This window comes from Pelodiscus sinensis, chromosome 6, assembly GCF_052426305.1.
Source record: "Pelodiscus sinensis isolate ZL-2025 chromosome 6, ASM5242630v1, whole genome shotgun sequence".
Taxonomy (NCBI): domain Eukaryota; kingdom Metazoa; phylum Chordata; order Testudines; family Trionychidae; genus Pelodiscus; species Pelodiscus sinensis.
In genome coordinates, this window is record NC_143057.1 from 10,361,839 (window position 1) to 10,386,574 (window position 24,736).

At 41.9% G+C, this 24,736-nt stretch overlaps 1 protein-coding gene and 1 long non-coding RNA gene across 5 annotated transcripts in view; one reads left to right on the forward strand and one right to left on the reverse strand.

The window, feature by feature from the left end:
- Nucleotides 1-24,736, forward strand: part of SUSD1 (sushi domain containing 1) — an 81,053-nt gene that overhangs the window by 52,519 nt on the left and 3,798 nt on the right. For all 4 annotated transcript variants that reach the window (XM_075931417.2, XM_075931415.2, XM_075931416.2 and 1 more), the window contains 7 exons: nt 580-769; nt 2,281-2,375; nt 5,297-5,483; nt 16,644-16,737; nt 18,926-19,181; nt 21,911-21,950; nt 22,864-22,957. In XM_075931417.2, coding sequence (XP_075787532.2) covers nt 580-769; nt 2,281-2,375; nt 5,297-5,483; nt 16,644-16,737; nt 18,926-19,181; nt 21,911-21,950; nt 22,864-22,957 — 956 coding nt within the window. The remainder of the gene's footprint in view (nt 1-579; nt 770-2,280; nt 2,376-5,296; nt 5,484-16,643; nt 16,738-18,925; nt 19,182-21,910; nt 21,951-22,863; nt 22,958-24,736) is intronic.
- The window catches only part of LOC106732795 (uncharacterized), a 65,939-nt gene continuing 60,459 nt past the window's right edge, over nt 19,257-24,736 (reverse strand). Inside the window, exon 3 of the long non-coding RNA XR_012904595.2 lies at nt 19,257-19,404. This is a non-coding gene — a long non-coding RNA (uncharacterized LOC106732795). The remainder of the gene's footprint in view (nt 19,405-24,736) is intronic.

A 24,736-nucleotide genomic window follows, 5' to 3' on the forward strand; every position in this document is an offset into this window, starting at 1 on the left:
ATTTCAAACAAATCTCAGACAGCCATTCCTCTACACCAGCCAGGTCTGAGGAGATGAAAGCTTAGAGTTCAATGTTGTTGATGCCTCTATGGCCTGGTGAGACACATGTAGAAGTACAGGGAAAATTAACAGTAGGTATAGCAGAGTTAATATTGAAGGAGAGTGGCTTATTCTGATTTGTATTTTCCTGGGGCCTAGCACAAGTGCTAATTATTTTAATGTTTGTTTTAGTTGGTGGGAACAAATGAAGGCTCTGAGTTAATCATCTCTGTTCAGTAAAGCAGCTCATACTTACTTATGTCCCAGTAAAGCAGAAAAGTGTAGGCTGCTTTGCAGGGGCGGATATAGGGCAGGGCGAGTGGGGCGGCCGCCCCGGGCCCCGCGCTTCAAGAAGCCCTGAGCATGCGCTGTGGCGTCACTACGCATGCGCCGTAGCAAAGGGGGGCCCCGCAAAATTGGGCTGCCCTGGACCCCGCAAAATGGTCATCTGCCCCTGCTGCTTTGACTTTAGTGAGCCAGCATTCTGAATTTTGGAGCTCCACAGCTAATTTAATCTTTTATTTTAAACTCCCACAACAGTTTCATATATTGGGACGAAGATGGTACCAGAAGGAATTCTCCCTTGAAATGATATTTAACTTTACTACAGGTGAAGAGACGCCAGAGGTGTGTTTAGAGCTCAACTCTGGTACTAACTACATGGTGAACATTACTACAGCATCCTCTAAGGGGGCCTCAGCCCTAATTGCCATAGCAATTAAGACAGAGGGTAGGTGTCATAACTCACAGAAGTAAGTAAGTGTGGGAGTCTCATTTCATTATTTGGCACCCAGAGGGTGGATCTGAAACATTTTCTTTTGGTTTCAACCTCCAGAGGCCCAAATGTGAGATGCAAACATTGAACAAAGACTAACATTAAACTGAAATGTTTATGCAATAATGAACCTCTTCAGTCTCATGTAGGATCTCTTGATCGGGTTCCCCACAGATGGCTATGCCAAGCTGTAACCCCGTCTCATCTTGAGGAAATGGGCATTCCCATAAGCCAGTGGTTCTCAACACATGTCCTGTGAGCCACCTGCAGCCCAGTCAGCACCCAGCTGCAGCCCATGTGACATCCTCAGGGCTATATAGGTAGTATATATATCTTGTGGATACAGTCCACATAACACCAAGAACTCATTGGTTTCCAGGCTCTGCACTGATTATCTGCTTGCCTAGGGGAGTGGTCTTTGCTGCTCAACTATATGCAGTTCTCTAGTGAGATGAGCTTTGCTTATAATAGCCTTATATTTAACGAGGGATGGGCTGTTCTCAGGTAGCCATTCATCAGTCATGGGATTGGAGGAGGGGATGCTAAAGGCAGATCACCAATTTGTGATGCTTTGGCCTCTATTAAACTTTTAGCTTGCCCGCTGTTCTGTTCCTAGGGAGGTTGTACTCACCGATCTTTAGCAGCATGGAGGTTCAAGGAGCCTCATGTATTTTCCCTCCTGAATGTTGTCTCAGCTCTGGGACAGGTGGTTGCACAATAGCTTCTCTCTGTCAGCTGTTGGAGACCCTGTAGAGTTGGATTGTTCTTTGTCCTACTCAGTCAACCTGTGTGGTGAAAGATGAGATGCTTCAGAGGGTGTAGCAGGAATGGCCAGAAGTGCCTTGTGTGGTACTTGACCATCAGTAAATGAGTGTACAGTGTCATATTTGCAAGCAGCCTGGATTAAGTAATCAAAGGGGAGGTACTGTAGAACCCCAGAGTTACAAACTGAGGGGTCAGTCCCATTCTTCATTTGGAACTGCAAGAACACAAGCGAGCAGCAAAGGGAGGGATGGGTAGGGGCAGCATATAGAAGACATTACTGTGTTAAGTGAACACTACTAAAGAATTAAGAGGAAGCTTAAAGATTTGCCAAAGTTAAGGAAAGTGTTTCTGTGCTTGTTTCATTTATATTCATATGGTTAAACACAGCATTTTTCTTCAGCACACTAAAGTTTCAGAGATGTATTAAGTCACTGTTCAGTTGCAAACTTTGGAAAGACCCGCCATAATGTTTTATTCAGAGTGATGCATATTTCAGAGTGATTAATAAGCTCCATTCCCTATTTACAGTATCTAGGCACTCAAAAAGGAATGAGGTTCCACTCCTTCCTAATAACAGTGGATCCTTTAAAGTAAAAATAGATTCATATTTTGTCGTTTTCAGCCGGTCATGATCAATATTACAGGAGGGTTTAAAAATGTTTTTAGTTGTGATGCTTCCCCCTTTCTCATTCTCTTTGCAGTAAAGGAAGCCTTTAGTAATATGATGATCCTTAACGACACCTGCTTGACCTGGAGGAGAAGCATAAGGAGAGCTGAGGGGAAGGAAAACTATTCAGTAAGGGATGCATATTTTGGATGTTTTATTTTAAAACAATCAAGCAAATATTGGCAATCCAGAGTCTTCATACAATGTGTTGGGGTCTCCATGTTTCTGGCATGACACTGAGTCTGTCACAAGGGTGACTAGCATGTAGCATCTTAAGAAAACTAAAAGGCCTAGTGGGTCATTGAAAAGGAGTACACGCAATCTTGCCCTTTCTTGTTTCTCACTCATCTCTGTTTTGCGCTCATTGGTTTGGTTTTTTTTTTCCAGTCTATGGTTCTGCTCTTCTCCAGCTTTCAGCAGTAGGCCACTGTGCCTTGCCATGTACTCGGTGATCCCCTCATCCTGCCGTGGAGCCATTGAGGCTGTCTGTGATGACCCCTAAAATGGCTGTTCTTATCTAAAGTGTCCAGGGGGGAGCAGACCGCCTGCGTGGACCCCTGGGCAAGATAAGTGTGGGGGGGGAGGAGGGAAGGGAGATGGCTTTGTGCTCCCGTAGGGCACAGGTTTGGACAGAAGGGCAGGACCGAGGGTATCCAGCCCTTCCGGTCGCCCGGAGCACAGTGTGCCTGCCCCCAGGCCTAAGAGCCACATGGAGTGCGCAGCGTAGTGCTCCAACGGTGATTTAAAGGGCCAGGGGCTGCTGCAGTAGCAGTGGCAGAAGCTGGGAGCCCCGGGTCTCTCTGAATCACTGAGTCCTGGGGCAACTGCTCCCCCCCATCTCCCTGTGTTGGCAGGCGTGAAAGTGTCCATACTTAGAGAATATCTGAGTAAGAAAAATACACGGCAGGCAGGCTGGCTTTGTTTCAGTCTAGTAAGTAAGAATTTAAAGGTAGGGGGGGAGGGATAGCTCAGTGGTTTGAGCATTGGCCTACTAAACCCAGGGTTGTGAGTTCAATCCTTGCAGAGGCCATTTGGGGCAAAAATTTGTCAGGGATGGTACTTGGTACTGCTGTGAAGGCAGGGGACTGGACTTGATGACCTTTCAAGGTCCCTTCTAGTTCCAGAAGATAGGCAATCTCCTTTAATTTTTTGCTTTTTTGTTTTTTGTTTTGGAATTATTAACATTCTGACAGTTTAGTACCCAAGTAGTGAGCTGCACTTGTAGAAAACTACAAGCATACAATCTAACTTGATCCTGAGTGATATTTGACATTCTCGTTTCATGTGGCTATAGTGTACTTGGACTTTCAGAAAAACTTTGACACGGTCCCTCATGAAAGGCTCTTAAGCAGGGATAAGAGGGCAGGTCCTCTCTTGGATCAGTAACTAGTTAAAAGACAGGAAAGCAAGGTTAGGTATAAATGGTCATTTTTCAAAATAGAGAGAGGTAAATAGTGGTGCCCCCCGGAGGTCTGTAAGGGGAGCAGTGCTGTTCAACATATTCATATATGACCTGGAAAAAGGGGTAGTGAGTGAAGTGGCAAAATCTACTGATGATACAAACTTATTCAAAACCGTTCAGTCCAAAGGAGAATGCAAAGTCGAAGGAAGAGTAGTCTTCCTTCAACTTTCCTTACTCCTCGTGAATTGAGGGTTACCATGAGTCAGAGTAAGAAGCCCTGCAGCTCCACATTATTTTGAAATAAAGGTTTATAGCATAGATGTGCACTATGTTATTCCGAAATAACGCTGCTGTGTAGACATACTCTAGATGATTCCCTGTCTTGTTCGTTCTATCTGAAACTCCTGGCGGATACTGAACTAAAATGAACCAAGGTCTGACCCAGTAAGGCTGTTCTTATGTTGACTTCTATAGGGTCTGATAGTAACAAATACCTTTCTGGATCAAGTGATAACTGCACAGCAGGCAGTTGGGTTTACAGTGAAGATACCTGAGTAGGCTGAGGATTCCTGTTAGCTGGCAAACTAGCAGTTGTATGTGTGTGTGAGTGGGTGGGGGGTTCTTTACCAAACAAAAAGAAAGGGGAACTTTAGTACAGTGTTGCTAAAGTTTATCAAACATGCTGTGTCTTTGTAGTAATACTTGACAAATTTAAAATAGTATACAGGCAGTCCCCGGGTTATGTACAAGATAGGGACTGTAGGTTTGTTCTTAAGTTGAATCTGTATGTAAGTCGGAACTGGCATCAGCCACTGCTGAAACTGACCAGCGGCTGACTACAGGAAGCCCGAGGCAGAGTTGCTCTGCCCCGGGCTTCCTGGAATCAGCCGCTGATCAGTTTCAACAGCAGCTGAATCTGGACGCCAGTTCCGACTTACATACAGATTCAACTTAAGAACCCCAGGCATCCCCAAGTCAGCTGCTGCTGAAACTGATCAGCGGCTGATTCCAGGAAGCCCGGGGCAGAGCAACTCTGCCTCGGGCTTCCTGTAGTCAGCGCTGGTCAGTTTCAGCAGCGGCTGACTTGGGGACGCCTGGGGCAGAGCTGCTGGGTTGCTCCAGTAGTGCCGCTCCTTGGCGCTACTGGACCAACCCAGCAACACCCAAGCTGCTCTGCCCCAGGCGTCCTGATTCAGCCGCTGCTGAAACTGACCAGCAGCGGCTGAATCAGGACGCCTGGGGCAGAGCAGCTGGGGTGCTGCCGGGTTGGTCCAGTAGCGCCCAGAACGGCACTGCGGGACCAACCGGCAGCGCCTCAGCTGCTCTACTACAGGCGTCCGGAGAAAAGCCTGGTCTGCTGGGGGGGGGGGGGGAGGGAGCGCACTAGCTGCGCCCCCCCCCCCCAGCAGACCAGGGAGACGGGGAGCAAAGCCTCGGAGGACGCTGGCAGCGGGACAGCTTGGGGACTGTCTGATTCAGCTCGAGGACTGCCTGTATGTGTATGCACATGTAGATTTTCAACAAGGATATGGTCAATGAACTTTTCATAAAGTTCATGATAAATGATTTAGTTAGAGTATCTCCTATGCTGAACCTGTGTGAAGTGTCAAAGCCTTTCATTTACAGCACGGTGATCATTTCATTTCAGTTTCACATGCAAGGCCGACGTTGGTATCAGAAGGAATTCTTTCATGAAATGGCCTTTAACCTCACCACTTATGGACTGACTCCAGAGGTGTGTTTTGATTTGCATCCAGGCACCAATTACACCGTGAATATCTCCATAGCAGCTTTGGATCTTTCTGTGCTAGTTTCCATGTCAACACCAATTGCTGGTATGTCCTGTTATTTGTTTTTTTTTAAACAAAATGACCACTGGAGTGTGAGCACTTAGCCTAGGTAGCAATATTAGCAACTAATTTGAACTGTCTCTCAGTATAGATTATTGGAAAAACTGCCTTATGCTCAAAACCTGTAATCTAGTTATGATAGATTTCATGCTGTTTCTTGTTGAATCAGCAAATCCCAAAATACAGGGACAGTATCGTGTGTTTTGAAATGTCACTTCAGCTTCGCAGGGGTAATTGGAGAGGAAGGATAGATGAGGAAGGATAGCCTGGAACTCTGAAAATCTAGTTCAATCCCCTGTCATTTAGTCTCTGTGTACCTCACTTTCCCATATGTACAGTGGGGCTAATGGAACTTCTCTGTCTTGCAGGGGTTGAAAGATTGTGAGGTACTTTGATACTATGGTAATGGGGTAATAAACAGACAGTACTACCGATGGTGATTTAAAAAAGTTATTCCAGCAAAAAGGCACTGTTGGCAAAGGAGGAGAAAGAACAAGTTATGCTTCAAGTTTTAATTTAATTTGCTTCCAGAATTTTTTTTTTCCATAAAGAAGACTGCACTACAGCTGGAACCTAGAACCTGGCACTCTCTGGTCTGTCAAAATCCAAGGTCCGGCATGATTTCAGTGAGCTGGATGTCTACTTATCATATGTTTGGTCAAGTTTCCCATGGTTCCATAAAGTTTGCAGCCACTAGTCCTGGTTCTCAGTGTTCTGTGCTGTTATTTAACTCTAATTTACCCCTAAATGTCTTCTAAGAGCTCAGCAAGCAGTGGCCATGTAGGTAATGCTGCGAGACAATATTGACCATCTGTGGTTTTTGCAAATTCTCTGGTTCTGCATTGGTCAGTTCCCAAAGGTGCTGGGACTCGAGAGGTTCAATCTATAGTAAAAATCTTCAGCCTCTGAGCCTATTTTGATTTAAGTGAGGTCATTTTTGTATCTTTCCTATGCTGAAAAGCTTCTGTGTTAGAGTTAAAAACCAAAACCAGTGAAACACTAGCATTGATGTTGGCTCTAATTCTCTTTGTTTTGGCAGCAGATGGATGAGACAGATGAAACCTAGCAAGCTCTTTGAATTTTGTAACTCTGCTCAGCCACTAGGTGCAGCTGTTTATCTGCTGAATGTCTAATGAAGAAGGGAGCCTTTTATGTGGTATTTTCCAAATCATGAATGATTCAGTACTTTTTAAACAGCAAATCTACGCTTTTAAGATGTCACAGAAGGGGCGAAAATCTTTTCCTTGTATACAAAAGTTATTGAGTAGGGCAGACAGTGTTCTGGATTGCTTGTGCAATGTACAGGAATTATTAGATGACTTCTGCTTAGAAATTTCCTGTCATTCAAAATTACATGAACAGACACAGCAATTCAGTATCTTGTTAAAACAAAGCATGTACCAGAATGTAATTGATTGGGATGCTTTTGAATGGCCACTATTATAACCTGTAGGCATTCCCCTTTTTTCATTGTTATCCTGTCATAATTCACTGATGTATGCGAGAGTGGACCAAGATGTTCCTTGTACAGAAGACCTAGAATACTTTCTAGACGGTGCTGCATGACTGAGGTTGATGCTTTGGTAATTTGCATGTTTCCCTTTGAGTTGAGTTAGTAATGAGTAAACTGCACCAACCTAGTTCTGGGTGAGATAGCTAGAGAGCCCTGCGTACATACAAACTGACATCTGCATCCACGGCTATAAATTTGTGTCCACACGGGGCGTTAGTTAACTGGTGGAGAGACACAAAAACTTCATCATGTCTTCTTCTCAAGCAAGATCTCATTGCTTTGTGCTAAGATGAGAGAATCTAGAGCATTTATAAATCTCATTCAGGAGATCTGAAGCCAGGGTTGGTCTCCTGACAGACATGATTCATTATGCTTATAGTGAGATGTGTGTCTAGACAAAAAATCAGAATGTAGCAGCTTGCTGCTTTCCTTACCATAGACAGCCTGGCAAGCACATTCCTTTTAAGATAACTTTGTGATGTGCCTGTTATAGTTCTTGTCTCCTGGCCAGTACAGGTGCTCTATTGAGTGCCTCACAGAGCACTGATATTTCCAGGAGTGTCCTCCTTTTGCTGCCCTTTATGCCCTTCTGGCTTGCATAACAGTCCTCACCATGGGCTTACATGAGATGGGAGCTTGAGTCATGAAAAATGGTTGAGCAGTTGTTGCCTTATATCAGTTTTAAAAGACTGGTAATGTAAGCTTTCTCTATTTTGGAAGGAAAGACAGCTTGTGTCTGCTTGTCCTGCTCCCTTCCATCACACCTCCTACAAAAAACAAACAAACCTGTCACCGTTGTGGGCAAGAGGTTTAAAACACACAAAAGGAAGTATTTTTTCACACAACGCACAGTCAGTTATCTCCCTGCCAGAGGATGTTGTGAAGGCCAAGACAATAGCAGAGTTTAAAAAAGATCTAGATCATAGACTACTAGAACTGGAGGGACCTTGAGAGGTCATCAAGTCCAGTCCCCTGCCCTCATGGCAGGACCAAGCACTGCCTAGGTCATCCCTGATAGATGTCTATCTAACCTGCTCTTAAATATCTCCAGTGATGGAGATTCCACAACCTCTGTAGGCAATTTATTCCAGTATTTAACCACCCTGTCAGTTACGAAGGTTTTTCGAATGTCTAACTTAACCCTCCCTTGCTGCAATTTAAACCCATTGCTTCTTGTCCTATCATCAGTGGTCAAGGAGAACAATTTTTCTTCCTCCTCCTTGTAACACCCTTTTAGGTGCTTGAAAACTGCTATCATGTCCCCTCTCAGTCTTTTCTTTTCTAAACTAAGCAAATCCAGTTCTTTCAGTCTTCCCTCAAAGGTCATGTTCTCTAGACCTTTATCTTTTTTTTTTCTTCTTCTCTGGACTCCCTGCAATTTCTCCACATCTTTCTTGAAAGGTGGTGCCCAGAACTGGACACAATATTCCATTTGAAGCCTAATCAGTGCAGAGTAGAGTGGAAGAATTGCGTCTCCCGTCTTTCTCACAACGCTCCTGTTAATGGATCCCAGAATCCTGTTTGCTTTTTTTTTTTCCAACAGTGTCACATTGTTGACTCTTGTTTAGATATATTCTTGGAGATAGGTCCGTTTATTGCTGCTAGCCAGGTTGCTGTTCCTCGCCTGTTTTGTTAAGACTGGGAATGGCGACAAGGCATGGCTCGCTTGATGATTACCTGTTCCGTTCATTCCCTCTGGGGAACCTGACATTGGCCACTGCCAGAAGACGGAACACGAGACTAGATGGACTTTTAGTCTGACCCAGTATGGCCATTCTTATGTTCTTATTTATTATTTCTCTGTCAGAGTTACTGATTGTGTGTAGTTCCACACGTGTTCTTCACTTTTGTAGATCATTTGTGAAGAAGATCTCCTAGGTAAAACATTATCACTGACTCGTTCTGAATTTAAGAAATGTCTTTCTTTTATGAATGCTCTCTGGCATCCGAGAAATGTCTAAGGAGAATTTAAGAAATACTGGGCTTAAATGACTGAGCACAGCAGGGATATACATCTTATGTTGGTGGGAGTCTATGCTGAGCAAATAGATGCATCCTTCTGATAAAGAGAAGGCAAGATGGCCTGAAAAGCACAAGTTTCCTGCCATCTAGAGAAATTCAGGGGGGAGGGATAGCTCAGTGGTTTGAGCATTGTCCTGCTAAACCCAGGGTTGAGTTCAATCCTTGTGGAGGCCATTTAGGGATTTGGGGCAAAAATTCATCAGGGGTGGTACTTGGTCCTGCTGTGTAGGCAGGGGACTGGACTCGATGACCTTTCAAGGTCCCTTCCAGTTCTAGGAGATAGGCAATCTCCTTTAATTTTTATTTTATTTTAAATACAGATGTATTAAAACTTTTGTGTTTGTGAGTCTCTTTAAAAAGCTTAAGAAGAGAGAGAAGATATTTGGAAATCTGTATGTTTCGTAATGTTCTCTATGCCAGACTGATTTAAAAAATGTAAGTCGTGGCCAACATTTTCAAAAGCACTTAGTGATTTTGAGTGTCAAGATATAGCTTAGAGACCTGACTTTTAGTTGCACTTTTTGAAAATCAAACCTTACTTACTAAATTGAGCACCCAGTATCTCAATTTACTTTTTGGTCTCATTTAAAGTTTATTTTTCCAGTGTGCCACAGCTATCTAGGTATGTGGATGGGGCTGCTGACAGAGCAAAGGGGGCAGCTGCCTCAGGACCCTGGTGATTTTTAAAAGGGTCAAGGTTGCATGCTTTGGGCACCTATGAAGGGCTAATTAGGGGTAACCAATTAACCGGAGTCAGGTCCCATCCCACCTTGCCCAGGGCCTGGCAAGTCTTTCCACAGCCCTGTATGTGGAGTATTTTAACTACAGCCAATAATAAAAAAGAGAAGGCAAATGCCCTTTGGAACAGAAGCTTAAGAGTTGCCACAGTATGTTTCTTGCAACAACAATAGCGCCAAGATGGTGAAATGCGGAGGTTGCCCTTGTATTGTTAGATAAATGCTATGCAAAACAAATGTGTTTGGGAAGGGATTTGAGACACAGAGATGGGGAACATTTGGAGACAGTAGTTAAGACGACAAACCCAACATACAGTAGGAGTTGTCTGAAAATAAATGTGTTCATTGTTTGTTCCTCACTTTATCTCCCAGGCTTTGTGCCATACAAAATAAACAAAACCTTCAGTTAGAGTAGTGTTTTAAAATTTGTTTTTTCTCTGATAATGTTATTTTCTTGTAACATCTTACGCATTTGTAAAGACATGCTTCTTTTTGGTAAAATTGGGGAACAGCAGGCATCTCAACAGAGAGCAACCAGTGTTAATGTTAAGGAGCAACATTAAGGTAGGGATGTAAATGGGTAACCGGTAAACTGACTACCCTGTAAGCATCACCCCTTACCAGGTGATGCTTACTGGTAACCAGTTAACTAGTGCCTGGCCCACGCAGGCTTCCTGTCCATGGCACGCCATAGGCATGTTCTAGCCCAGCCGGGCCCACCATGCCATGCCGCAGTTAACTGGGTACACATAGGGTGTGTCTAGACTGGCAAGGTTTTGCGCAAAAGCAGCTGCTTTTGCGCAAAAACTTGCCAGCTCTCTACACTGGCCGCTTGAAATTTGCGCAAGAGCACTGACTTTGTAATCAGTGCTTCTTGCGCAAATACTTTCACACTCCCTCTCGGGAAAAAGCCTTGCGCAAGAATACTTGCACAAGAGAGCCAGTGTAGACAGAGAAGAACTGTTTTGCGCAAAAAAGCCCTGATGGCTAAAATGGCGATCGGGGCTTTCTTGTGCAAAAGCGCATCTAGATTGGCACGGATACTTTTGCGCAAAATCTAGATGCGCTTTTGCGGAAATACTTTTAACGAAAAAACGTTTCCATTAAAAGTATTTCCGCAAAATCATGCCAGTCTAGACGCAACCATATAGTTTTGCCAGTTAACATTTTAAACCGGGATATTACATCCCTAGTTTTTAGAGCTGAAAACTAGACCTTCTGGCTCTGTTTTGACTTGCAGGCATGTACATGTCATGTCTGCTCCATTGTTTTGGCTTCAAAGAGTAGGATTTTTGCATAATCGAGTACTCGGTCTATTCATTAAAGAGGAACAGGCAGGCAGAGTGCAGAGATAATGTGACATGTGTGTGTGCTTCTGTCATCATGGAAAAACTTCCAGCTGGTGAGTCACTCAAGAACAGTGGTGAAATTTTAGTCCACTTTCAGCCCTTGTTTGGGGGGAGGAAATGATAGAGTCTTCAGAAGGAGATCAATTTGAGAAAATTTTAGCCCTTATGCCACTAGTTAACCACCAGTTATTTAACACTTTTGGAGACAGGATAATTTCCTTAGCTTTGGGATGGACTGCTCTGTATTGGAACATAGTGCTTGTTAGGAAAATTCCTGGCTACTAGGAAGTGGAGTTATTGCGTCTGAGTTACTAAGGGGAACATTTAACTTTCCCTCCAATAAAAACATGCTGGACCGCGGATGTTGCCGGACAAGAGAGAGTCCCAGTTAAGGGAGGTGCAATCTGTATCAATATATATGTTTTTATGCAACAGGGATTTAGTCTCCAAACCTGCAAGTATGTAGGTGTGATGTATTTAACTTTAAATATGTGAGTAACTATTGTAACTTCTTGCATGAATAAAATTGAAGCACATGCATATCTGTTCACAGGTGCCAAAACTAGCCCAATACAGTTGTCTGAGAGAGGTTGTATTCGAAATCCTCCCTTCACATATAAACTTAATCTCCTTCTACTGTGTTGTGGGGTTTCTACAGGTTTCTGTTTTGGCACTTTCCATTTCTCCTTCTGCATCTTATTGCTGGGCAGTCACATGCATTAATACAATGCCAGCTGACACAGTCATGCTGATAATTTGCAGATTCACTTCTGCAGACCTGACCTGTTTCCTCCTGGCCAAACCAAAATCTCAATTTATTTTTCTGATATCTCCCCGTGGATGTCCAATCTTCATCTTAACCACAACCTGGCCCAAAATGAACTCCTCAACATTTCCCCCTACCGAAGACACGATCACCATCCTCCTCCCTTTTGCTCATGCCCATACCCTGGGCATTTTCTTTGACATGGCTCTCTCTGGATCTTCACTGCCAGGCCACCTTTAAATTGTTTTATTTCTTCCTACATAGCAGCTCTTACGATATGACCGTTCTGTTCTGTCCGCACAGCTAAAACTCTCGGACTGGCCCTCAAATTTCACGTCTCAACTATTCCAGTGGTTTCCTTTCTGGTCTTGACAAATTGAATCTTGCCCCAAATTCTACTGCCAGCAGCATTTTCGTGACTTTGATCCCATTTCCTTCCTCTTTGCAACTCTCCATCGGCTTCACCTTCTCACCTGGATCAGAGGCAAACTACTTGTCTGCTTTTAAGACCTCCACAGCCTAACCCTGCCCAACCCAGCATTTCACACATGGGACCAATGTGTTTGTTCTGCAAATGATTCTGTAGTCTTGATTGCCAATTTTAGAATTGTTTCCAACAAATCACTGTGTTTTTTCCCCACACGTGTGGGAGAAGATCTTCATAAACATTTGCAAAGCTATGTTGTTGTTCTCCTTCAAATGCCTATTTAAACTCTTCTCTTGTGATGCCTACAAATAAATGCTTTGGTAGCTAACTGCTTTTCATGCTGACAGGAATGTCATTTGGGTTCCTTCATTCTTCCGTCTGTCGCTCTCTGCATCTATTGTCTCTTGTATGGACTGTAAACTCTTTGAGCCTGTAAGAGAGGTATTGTACAAACGGAACAATGGAGATCCAGCCTCTTGTCCATAATACAATACAAATAACTAATAACAATAAAGTGAAACAGTGTGTCAACAGTGTGATGCTGTTGCAAAAAAAGCAAATATGATTCTAGGTTGTATCAACAGGTGTGTTGTAAGCAAAACTCGTGAAGTCATTCTGCCGCTCTACTCTGCACTAGTTAGGCCTCAGCTGGAGTACTGTGTCCAGTTCTGGGCGCCACATTTCAAGAAAGATGTGGAGAAATTGGAAAGGGTACAGAGAAGAGCGACAAGAATGATTAAAGGTTTAGAGAACATGACCTATGAAGCCAGGCTTCATGAACTGGGCTTGTTTAGTTTGGAAAAAAGAAGATTAAGGGGGGACATGATAGCGGCTTTCAAATATCTAAAAGGGTGTCACAAGGAGGAAGGAGAAAATTTGTTCCTCTTGGTTTCTGAGGACAGGACAAGGAGTAATGGGCTTAAAGTGCAGCAGGGGAGGTTTAGATTGGACATTAGAAAAAAATTCCTAACTGTCAGGGTGGTCAAATATTGGAATAAATTGCCAAGGGAGGTGGTGGAATCTCCCTCTCTGGAGATATTTAAGAACAGGTTAGATAGACATCTGTCAGGGATGGTGTAGACGGACCTTGATCCTGCCTTGAGGGCGGGGGGCTGGACTCGATGACCTCTCGAGGTCCCTTCCAGTCCTATGATTCTATGATTCTATGAAACTACCCTGTTTAACTTTCACTGTTGAAACTTAGTGAATTGCAAAAAGAAAACAAACAGAACATAGTTTGATAGTCTCCCCTATTCCTCCAAAAAAGTGTTAATGTTTGTAAAATGGTGTTAAAAACACAGATAAGGGTCCTCTCCTATTATATTATTATTTAAAAATGAACATATTTGTCTTACGAGATCTTTTTAAGTTGGTGTTCTTTTCTCTGTTCTAGTGGGCTGTTTTTTTTGGTCATTTCCTCAGAAAGTTCTTTGATTTTCCTCAGATTAAAAGTTCTTTTTCTCTTAAGCATAACATATGTAACAATGTATATTTTATGCTGGTCGCACTTCCTAACCAGTACTATTTAATCAGTTCTGCTACATAACCCTTACTTACATCATTTGTACTTATTCCATTTCTTTATTTTAAACGTGAAACTGCAGTAAATTACTTTTATTTCAATAAAAATGCTCAAACTGCCATAACATCCTTAAAACAATGTGCTTGCAAGAAATGTCAGTTATGAAAATGGCATTATTTCAACAGTTTTTTCAGTTAATCGCTGGGCCTGAACTGGAACTCTTGTTTTGACTTCCCAGAGAGAGACACCATTTGCATGCAGACCATGTGAGTCTGTTCCATAACTATTTTTAAAGCATTATCAGCAACAGAGAATGCCATCTAAAAAAGCAGAGAAACCCAAACAAGCTTGTTCTGTTGCACCAAATGAAAGGTTTCTAAAAGAGTAGTAACTAAGCCAAATGTTGCAAATGAATATATGCTTATGGACAGTTAAATAGAGGCCACATGGAAGAGAGGCACAAATATAGCCTTTTAAATAGAGACATTATGACTGAAGTATGTATAATAAAGTAAATTACAGTGCTATAGTCAGCTAAAATTCTGCGCTCCACAAATACTACTATCAAACATTGATGGTATAAAGACAGTGACAATGTTCTTCACTAATCCCTGTGATTAGCCTATGTAGTCATAAGGCTGCATTTGTAAACTGCTTCTGTAAAAATTCAGGGGTCTCTGAGATTTAAAACAAGAACAAGTAAATTAGAAATCTTACTGGTTTTAAATCAGACCATTCTTATGAAACATCTGCTTGATAACAACAAACCTTAAAGTCTATGCTGCTACTAGCGTTGCCAGATGGTTTCAGAAAAAATACTGAACCAAAAAAAGAAAAAGGACCCCAAGAGTTGTTAAGCAAAAAACAAAACAAAACCCAGCATGGCCCCTTTAAGAAATGTGTGGTAAGGCTTTTTGGCCCTAACAGACTGCCAGCAGCTGCCTGTCATCTTGCCTCCTTGTGCCGAGCTGGACAGCTCCCCGGTAAGCACTAGGTTTCCAGACTGCCTCCATATTGAGCCGGACAGCCCGGGATTTTTTCCTCCTGGCCGGGAAAAAAAATCAGAAAGTACCGGACATTTTAGCTGTCTGGTATTTTCTGAATTTTTTTTTAACAGACAGAAGGTGAAAATACTGGACTGTCCGGTTCAACACTGGACACTGCTGGCCATTTTAGGTGGTTGGAGAAGCTCTTCTGTCATCTGGCTTCAACTCAGAAAACATCTGGCAGATGCAATGGGTGGCCTCAGACATAAACAAGGGCCTCATTAGATGATCACAACATTGAGCATCTTGGTTTCTTGCTCTGCTGAAGACCGTGTATGGCCATCGACCATAATGGGACATCACATGGAAGGGGTGTGCCCCTGATGCACAAATTAAGAATCAAGGATTTGCCACCACACAAATGCAGAACATGCTATGTACTTGCAGTGCTAGCGTATGTGCTTTCTGCTGTGTTGTGGCTTCTAGCTAACATTGTCACCCAGCTCAAATATTCTTGCTGCAAAAATGAGCTTTATTGTGAAAAGCCAGATTCTTGGCCTACCCAGCAATGGTTCTGAGAAAGGTATTTGGAGCAGGGTTTAATGGATCAGGGTTTAATGGAAGATTGGGTAGAAGCTGGTATTTTTAGGCGTGTGTCATTGTGAAGTTCGAAGGATGCTGCTTCTAGCTGGTGCCCTATAATCCAGGTAGAATGTTTTGACAGTAATTTACCAGAAGACCAAGAGGGGTAGATGTTAAATGCAAGCAGCTGAATTTGGGGCTGCAGCTTTTCACTCTTGATCAAGCATTTTCCCCCACAATGGCTGCCCTACATTAGGTGCTGGTATTTTTTCTGAGCTCATGGAGGTGGTCTGAGGACTTTGTTTTTCCCATGGGGATTGTTAAATGTTGATATTCTGCAGGCCTGGTAGTTGATTTATTTTTAATGTTCTGGCAATCACCTTTTTAAAATGTTCTGGTTGCCAAATACTGCATAGGAAAGTTTTTTGTTTTCCCTCCTGTTTCCCTGGGTGAGAATGAAACCAGTTCTTAAATTTTGGTCTGTTGCTGCTTTGCATCTTACCAGCTCAGTCTGGGGAGAATTTAGATGTTCTTAAAGCTTTAACAGCTTGTATTTCTGACCTCTTACCCAATGTGACAGACTGCAAACTTTAAAGGCACTTGTGGCTTGCAAATTTGCAACTCTTCAAGCCATGTGCAAGGTATAATAGGTACTGTTACACTGCCTGTCTGCAATTTAATGCAAACCTCAGATTGGTTAGACATTGAGATCTTGTACACTTTGGGTAAGATTGGGGGGAAAAAAACCTGATATTTTCTTTGGGGCAGAAAATTGAATTAAAGCATCTCTTGACTGTGTTGAATGTCAAAGGAAGTGAGGTTACAAAATAGAAACCAAAGAAAGCTATGTTAACAGAATTTATTTTCCTACTTAAAGAGTTCTCCAGAAGTTAAAGGGGCTCTTGAAAGTTCAGGGAAGTGCTGAAAGTCTTTGTCAGTTTATAAATACTTGACTCAGATAATCAAAATTTACATTACAAGAACTAAGGTTCAGATTTCTCACATTTATTTGCTCAGGCTGAGCCTTCTGATATACCATTCCATCAAAATAAATCTCCAGTGTGTGTTAACCAAAAATGTTGTCCCTACATTTTAAGGTACACGTATTCAGGTTTGAAGCTAAAGTACAGCTGTAGCTTTTAGGTTTCAGTTCCTGTGCAGTGTGAGAAAAAGCTTGCTACTGTCAAACTTGGATTATTTCCGAAATCTCTCTAAAGTGCTAATACTATTTTGCTTTTTAGATCCTCCATTCCCAGAAGTAGAGTTTGTAACAGTACATGGTCCTGTGCCAGTACTCAGCCTCCGGAAAGTAGAAGATAGAAATGGACCTATCAGGTCCGTGGAAATTTTTTTCTTATATGTTCCCAACTCTCACAAAATATATCCGCTTCATTGTTTATTTTAGACTATATTTGATAATTTAAGAGATGGGATCCAATCAAAAACTTTGACACAAAGTCCCATCTTTACTGTGGTTTGTGATTGATCAGATCAGTAGTTTTGCTTCAGGTTAATGTCTACTTTTTGGACCACGGTTGACTTTTTGGACCACGGTTGTGCCCTCAGTTACTCTGACGTTATTTTGCTATAACTCTATTGGCATAAGTGGAGCTACCCCAGATATTCATGGGTGTAGCTAAGAGCAATTTGCAATTTTCATGTGCAAACAGCATTATATAGCTAATAGGAAATTCTCTTGTAGCCGAGAGGATGTTGAGAAGGAAGGCCTTATGCCTGGGTGCAATCATAGAAGATCCCTTGGGTTTGGTTCCTGGTGTGTTGATTATTCCACTGACATCTGCCTTCTTGCTCTCTCGGGCTCTCCACCACACTGCCCGGCTGAGTCAGATTCTCTGATCTCCCCCAGACAAGGCACAGAGTTAGGGTTACCACCCCCCAGAAGAGCAATGCAGACACTGAACCACTGCAGGTCTGGAAGGAGGCAGTTCTAGGGCACAGCACCCAGGAAACCCACCCTCCAAAAGGGATCAAAACCCCAGATAAATCCGTCTTTCTCTGTGTAAGAGTTTTACACATAGAAACTGATGAGGATGTTCGCCCTCTTTATCAGTGAAAAAGAAAGATGCACATTTCTCCTCTCCCCCGTAACAATTACTTACACCGAGCCTGATAGTGAACAAAAGTATTCTCAAGTGCAAAATGTAGGATTTAAAAGTGGTTGCAAGTGAAAACAGTGATCAAAATACGTGACTAAGTTAAAATGAAAAGAAAACACATAGCTAGTTCTAAATCACTAAAAACTTATTGCAAGCAGATTCTTACTCTAATGAGGTTCTTGTTCGAGGCATAATCTTCAGGTCAGACACTACCTCTTTTATTTTGACCCGGGTCCCCAGCCCTCTTTGGAGTGTGACAAAGGAAGTGTGTCACTTCCCCTGGCTTAAATAGTCTTTTCCCCAGGGTGGGAATCTTTTGTTCTACATTCTCCCTTCCATGGAAAAATTACCTGGTCAAAATGGAATTCCAGTACCAGGTGGTATGGTCACATGTCTTACTAGTCCAATCACCTCTGGACTTACAGGACAAACAAGGCTGATTAGATCATCCAGTTGTTAAAGCTTCTGGAGGTTAGGAGCACTAACAATGGCCCTCATTAGCACATTTAAAACTATAAACAGTCTCATACTTCATATTTCTAACTTTACATACAAGAATGATACAATCTGCTGGATCTGTGTCTCCTATTTTGGTGCATGTAAAATTGATAGCCTACATGAAGTATTTTGTTTAAATCATCTATGAGGTATACATATTTATATTTAGGTACCCAAATGATAAAAACTCCTTGAAGTGAATTTTAGCTCTGCTGACATATGGCTATTAAGTGCCTGGCAACACAAGAGACAAGTTACCGTAACTTACGTCTTACTACAGCAGGAAATATTTGGAAGTTAAAACAGTGCAGGAGCCAAAGGATAATGTAACAAGAGTGCAGATCATATACTCTGAGAGTTGCCTTTTTTGGTAGGAGGACATCACACTCTGAAGTTTGTTTAGTGAACTCAAAAGGCAAGTTTCTAATTAAAGCCCAATGGTTGGGAGATGTCATCACTTTCTTGATTCTGGAGCCAGTATCTTTCTGGGAAATCAGGGTCAAATAGGATTTTACAGGCTGATAATGTGTTTCAACTCTGCTTTGGCTATAAGGAGAAAGTTGTGTGCTGGATGAACTGAGCAAATATGCAGCTTGTAGTGATTCATAATTGAGGAGTCTCTCATGAAAATACTAAATTTGCATGCCCTATCATGTTAAATCTGTGTGTAATTTGGAAAATCAGCCTTATAATAGGCACATATAGTCTGTTTTATATAGAGGGCAATAAATATAAAGGAAAATATTTCACCCCCACACAGAAAGGGGTCACCTGACCTGTTAGTGATTTGAAATTATTAAGTAAATGGCCAAACTATATAAAGAATTAAATGCAAATATGATTTTCCCTGTGGTGGTCAGTGAAATTCTGAAGTGAATTCTGATGGTTGCTTTTCTGCTTCATTCTAGTTCTTATCAAGTGATTGTGCTTCCCTGGCTGTTTCAAAGCGCATTTTCTTGTGATTCCCTGGCTGCTATGACTTTCTTTGGCAATGACACTGACATGAAGGGATATGTGGCTGCTGAATTTCTGGCCAAGGATGTTGCTGACAACATGCTGATCTCTCTGGGAGACAGACATTACTATGGAGTGTTCTATAATGCTCCCTTGAAGCCAGGGAAGAATTACTATGTGATACTGAGAATTATAAGCCAATGGAATAAGGTAATGGGTGTTAAAAAATTTTTCCCTGAGGCTTTGTTGGATGAAACAAGTTTTATTTGGAAAACTTTGGGGGGGGAGGGGGGTTAGCTTTTTGTTCTGTTTTGATTATCTTGTCAGGGACAAGAAGTTGATGGTATAGAATTTAAATTGAAATGTCCTGAAGTAGCTGATTTAATTGCTTGCAGATCTCTTCACCATTGCAATGCAGGAGTGATTTTGGATACTGAAATAAAAACAAAGGAAAGGGTTAGGGATTTAGTACCAACTTCTGACTTCAGGGATGACTGCACTGATTCAGAAGCAGTTATGACCCTGTCCTTCCTAGGTGCGGGACGGGTCCAGTGGGGTCGGGACGAGGGATAGCTAGGCGGCCCTGGGGATGGTGGGATAAAGGGCCTCCGTGTGGTAAGTGCTTGTAATTTACAGAGGCCGTAATTTAGCCATATGAAGTCTTAGTACCTGAAAGACACTCAACACCAACATATGTATGGCTTTGTCTACACCTCCCAGATTAAGTGCTGGTATGACAGTGTGCTCACGGCGCCAGCGCTGGCAGAGCATTCTCCCAGCTCTCTGTGTAAGCCACTTCCACGAGGGGCATAGCTCCCAGTGCTAGGAACCTGTTCACACTGGCGCTGTGCAGCACTGCAACTTGCGCTTGGGGGAGGGGGAGTCACACTCCTAAGAGAGAAAGTTACGAGGCAGGAATTTGCCATTGTAGACAAGCTCTCTGATTCTCTTTTGAGTCAGGTGCTTTTACACAAACATATTTTGTTCTTCCATATGACATTGAGAGATGACCACTCTCCTCATTTGCATGTTAGTCTTATAAATAGTAGGGATGTCAGCTGTGGGCCCCCACCCCCGGTTTTGCTGGAGGACTTGTTGTGAGGGTGACATTATTCCTTCATTGAAGAGGCTGCATCGGTGATGGAATAGCGGTGCCAGCGAATTCTTCCACATCCCCTGACTTGAAGTAGTTTCCATTATATACAGGGTTATATGGCTCTCCGCACCTCTACTGTACAAATTGTTTCAGCACCTCTGAGGTGCCTGATGGTTGAGTTTTCAACATTTGAACAGAAGGAAGCTCTTATTTACTAGTTATTGAAGTTAAATAGGGCTGCCCAGTTATTTAAAAAATTAATCACAAGATTTAAAAAAAATAATCGTGGTTCACCAGAGTTTAAATCACACTGTTAAAATACTAGTTGAAATGTATTATACATATTTTGGATGGTTTTCTACATTTTCAGATACACCACATTCTGTATTGTAATCAAAATCGAAGTGTACAGTGCTCATTTTATATTAATTATTAGCAAAAAACAAGCCAAAGAATTTTAAATAATGTGGCTAACAATTGCTCCTTTCCTAAGTTACTCAACTTTCAACAACAATGGGAAAGTTGAGTAATTCCTGACATCTGTTGTCAGGAATGCATTAATTTTTCTGGTGTAGATCATCCCAGAGATATTTCACATAATACAGGACTTGAAGTTTCACAGAACAGAACTTTCAAGCCTTCTTTATATATCATAAAGCAACCAAAAAGAACACAATCCTATTCTTTTCCTTTTGCAAATCACCTTTAAATAGTCCCCTGCAATTTTGGAAAGCCAACCCCTGTAGCATTGTACATGACAACCACTGCAGGTCTGTTTTTGTTCAGTCTTTACTCTTTTATCATTTTAAATAGCTAGAAAATCCCATAAGCAAAGACTATATTAAATATCATTGAGATTATATAGGAGCTCAAAATAAAACCCAACACAGAAGTTGTCTTTGTGTGAATGCATCATGACTTAGTTTTTAATTACATGATAACATAACACTGCAATAGTATACCTGTCTAAAACCTTCAATAAAATACATAGACTGGTATTTACATACATAAACCATATCAATATAACATACTTCATGTTAATTGTATACAATGGACTAAGTACTTAACATTTGCTGATGCAGATACATATGTTTGAGGGTGAGATTCAGTAAACAAAACATCAAAAATAGATGAAAACTGATTAAACAAGAATGTATAGAATCTGTCAGTAAAGATATTTTGGATCATTATGCAAAAAACTAGTGTAAGTACTATATTAAAATGGTCTCAAACATCTTATAATTTTTAAAAACAGTGTTCTCTGTAAGCTTTGGCAGCTACCGAGGAGAAATTCAAATGCCACCCAGTTGATTAACAAAGCCCCCAAAGCTGGCAGCATGTGTTTGTACTGGTAGCGCACATCCACACGTCTGGGTGCATATAACAAAATTTATTCCGGGCTTGAATGGAAAAAATTAGAGGGTACATTGTTAGACACCCAGAATGACTGTCTATATTAAACACTGTATAGGAATCTGTACACACGAAGAGGGGGCTGAGTTAAGACTGCATGTGCGATCTTTTAACATTGATAATTTTTAACATTTTAAGCACTGAACTATGCAACTGTATCATCCTCCTCATATAGGGATTTTAGATCTCTTTTGTATAGAAAAGACTGGACGAGGGCTAATTTTCATCAAAGCTTTCTCATTAATCTTATCCTGTATAGCCCGTAGTTGTCTCAGGAGAGCTTGGTAATGTAGCAAAAGTACAGGAATCTACTTCTATTGAAACATTTACATTTATTACTTTACTGAATGCCTTTGTTTGATGGTGTACATTTGCTGACTGAATACATTTCATGGGAAAATAGTGACACGGCTTCTGTATTCCTTATCAGGTGAGGACACAGTCCTGTGCCGTTTGGGCACAAATTGAAGGTAAGGCAGTTTTTCATGCACTGGGAAAAGAGATGCTCTTGCTGCATTGCCTGTCTATATCTTGCTATAAGCTCACAGTGCTAGCAGTGAAGTCTAGGGGTGCATTATGAAGGTTAGATCAGGTTTTTTCAGCTGTGAGCTGGGACTCAAAACTGAGTTGCCAGAAAGTTCCGGAGGGTTGCAGGGCTGCTCCTGTCCCACTTGACTGGCTGGCCAGCCTTGCCTTCCCACTCCAGCCAATGCAAACGGTGGGGCCCCAGCCCCACTCAGGATGGGCCAAGCTGTCAGGATGACAGGAGTCCTGAGAGGCCACATTTGAGGGGTTGGCTCAGCCACCACAAACGAGGTTGCACCTCTGCTCACACAGCTTTGTTCCAGTTGGGGAGTGAGGCCATACCTGAGTGGTACAGAACCCAGCGGTGATTCTGTGGTGTTCATATGGATGTGGTTACCATCCTATAAAAAGGAAATGGTACCCACATTGCAGGAATCTGCAAGAGAGGAGTAGCCATTTGATGACTGGAAACAGCAGAATCAATTTGTAGTACTGGAGACACCCTTGTCCCATGTTGTTGACTAAAACAGATGATGATAGAGAAGAAGGATCTTGATTAACTTTGACCATCAAAAGTTAAAAAACCCACCCCAAAAAAAAAAAAACCCACACAGCAGGGGAAGGACAGTGGTAGACAGGAAAATGCAATCTCTTTTGAGAAATATGCCAGTAATCTCATTTCTTTAGATGGCTGCTGACCAGTGGCTGTTAAGCTTAATTACAGCCTGATGGAGCAGTAAATCCATAGTGAGAGTTTAACTTTGATCAGATTTAGGAAGTGAATCACAAGACTGAGCTGCACCACACAGCACACTCTGGAATTCGTTTCCTTGAATTGTTTGATGTTTTTCCTTTCAGATTTATCACCCTCTCTGCAACATGTGACTCTTGCCGGATTAGGGTCAGTCGCTGCGGTCTGCTTTATACTCCTCTTGTCCTTCTCCGCAGCACGGTATGTTACATTAACTATTAACTTTAATTATGTGGCTCTCTTGGGGAGAAACGTTTACACGTTTTGTTTAAAGGAGGCTGGCTGAGAGAGGCTGTTTGATAAAGGCCTATCAGGTAGTTAGGCTCTACATTAGAAGTTTCACCCACACCTTTGCTGTGCAAGGGATCCATTCATTGAACTGACTAAATGATAAAGTACAAGCCCATTTATCCTCAAAGTTTGGAGGGGAGTGTACACAACTGAGAGTATCCAATTCAGGATGAACTGCTGAGTAAAAGTCAGTCACAGCCTAAGAAGGGTGTCCCTCACTTCTAAGGTACTCCAAACCCACCAAAAAGAGAATGTCTGTGTCACCACGATGGCTAACAAGAAGTCAGAAAAGCAGTTTCCTCACATACTCCAGTCCCTCTGTATTCTGATTCCAAAGGACCAGCCCCACACCCAGATCAATACACAAATCAGATCTTAGCCAGAAATGACTCTGTTGCCAATCCTTTAGTATCCAAAAATGAATATAAATAGAAAACAAATAAATAAAAGTTGGGTTAAAGGAATCACATACATGGAACAATTTCACAGTACTTGCTTCCAGCTCATAGCAAGAGTAGAATAAACTGGTAGCTCATGTCAACTCTCTGGTTACTTCCAAATCATTGGAAGAACCCAGTCCCTTGGTTAGAATGCTCCCATTAATATAAGACATCCAGAAGCATAAGCAGTAGAGAAGCTGGAGTAGAAAAGGTGAGATGGAGGTGTTTCTAGGGCCTTTTATACCTACTACCATGGGGAGGGAATCCCATTGTTCTTAATATGGAAAAGCACCATAACAAAGATGGAGTTTGGAGCCATCTGGACAAGTCACAAGTCCATGTATAGTTTTACCTATTTACAGCAGAAGCTATTATGCACATTCCAGTTTGAATGTTTGCAGGAAAGTCTGTTCAGTGTAGATGGGCGTTTGAGTGTAGTGCCCTTTTGATGAGCCATTCAACTTGAATAGTTCCTTCTCCCATATGCTGGCCAGTTGCTTCACTGATGCTACTCATAGTCAAATACATTAAAATATAAATACTTACAGAAAGCTCATAACTTCAAACACAACAATGATAACGCATGCAAGCAGCATGATTATAGCCAACAAATCATAATCTTCCCATAGATGCTTTACATGCCATATCTTGTACAAGATTTGTTGCAAATATAGAACAGTGGTTGCAACAGTGATTCATGTGATCCTATTTTAATCCGATAACATCGCAGCCAAAACATCAGCAAAAGTGGGAGTTCATCTAACTAGAGTAGGGAATGGGAAAGGAGTTCTCATTAGAGAGATTCAGATCAGAGGGGTTTCACAGTTTAATGGTAGCTAGATAAATGACGTGATATAATGCTGTTCTGAGAACGAAGTAACCATGCTTATTGGAAACGCTGCTGTCCTTTTCATACCTGCGACACATTAAAAGCTTTCTAATTTTGTTTTAAGGAATCATCCAAAGGAGTAGTAAAACTCAGTTGCCTAGTAGGGATGAGCCTTTAATGAAATGCTGAACAAAATCTTGGTATCATTATTGAAGTTGTTGCTTGGGAGATGGTCCTTCATGCAGGAACAGTAGCTTTAAAACTACTCTTCTTCCAAGACAAAGCAAATGATTTTTTTCTGTAATCCTTGTCAGGGGTGGTGTGTGGTTACTGGTAAATGTTCCTTTTAAAAAAAAAAATCATAGCTTTAAATATGTCCATGACAAATTGCAGAGAGAGGAAAGGTTGGGCATTCTTCTT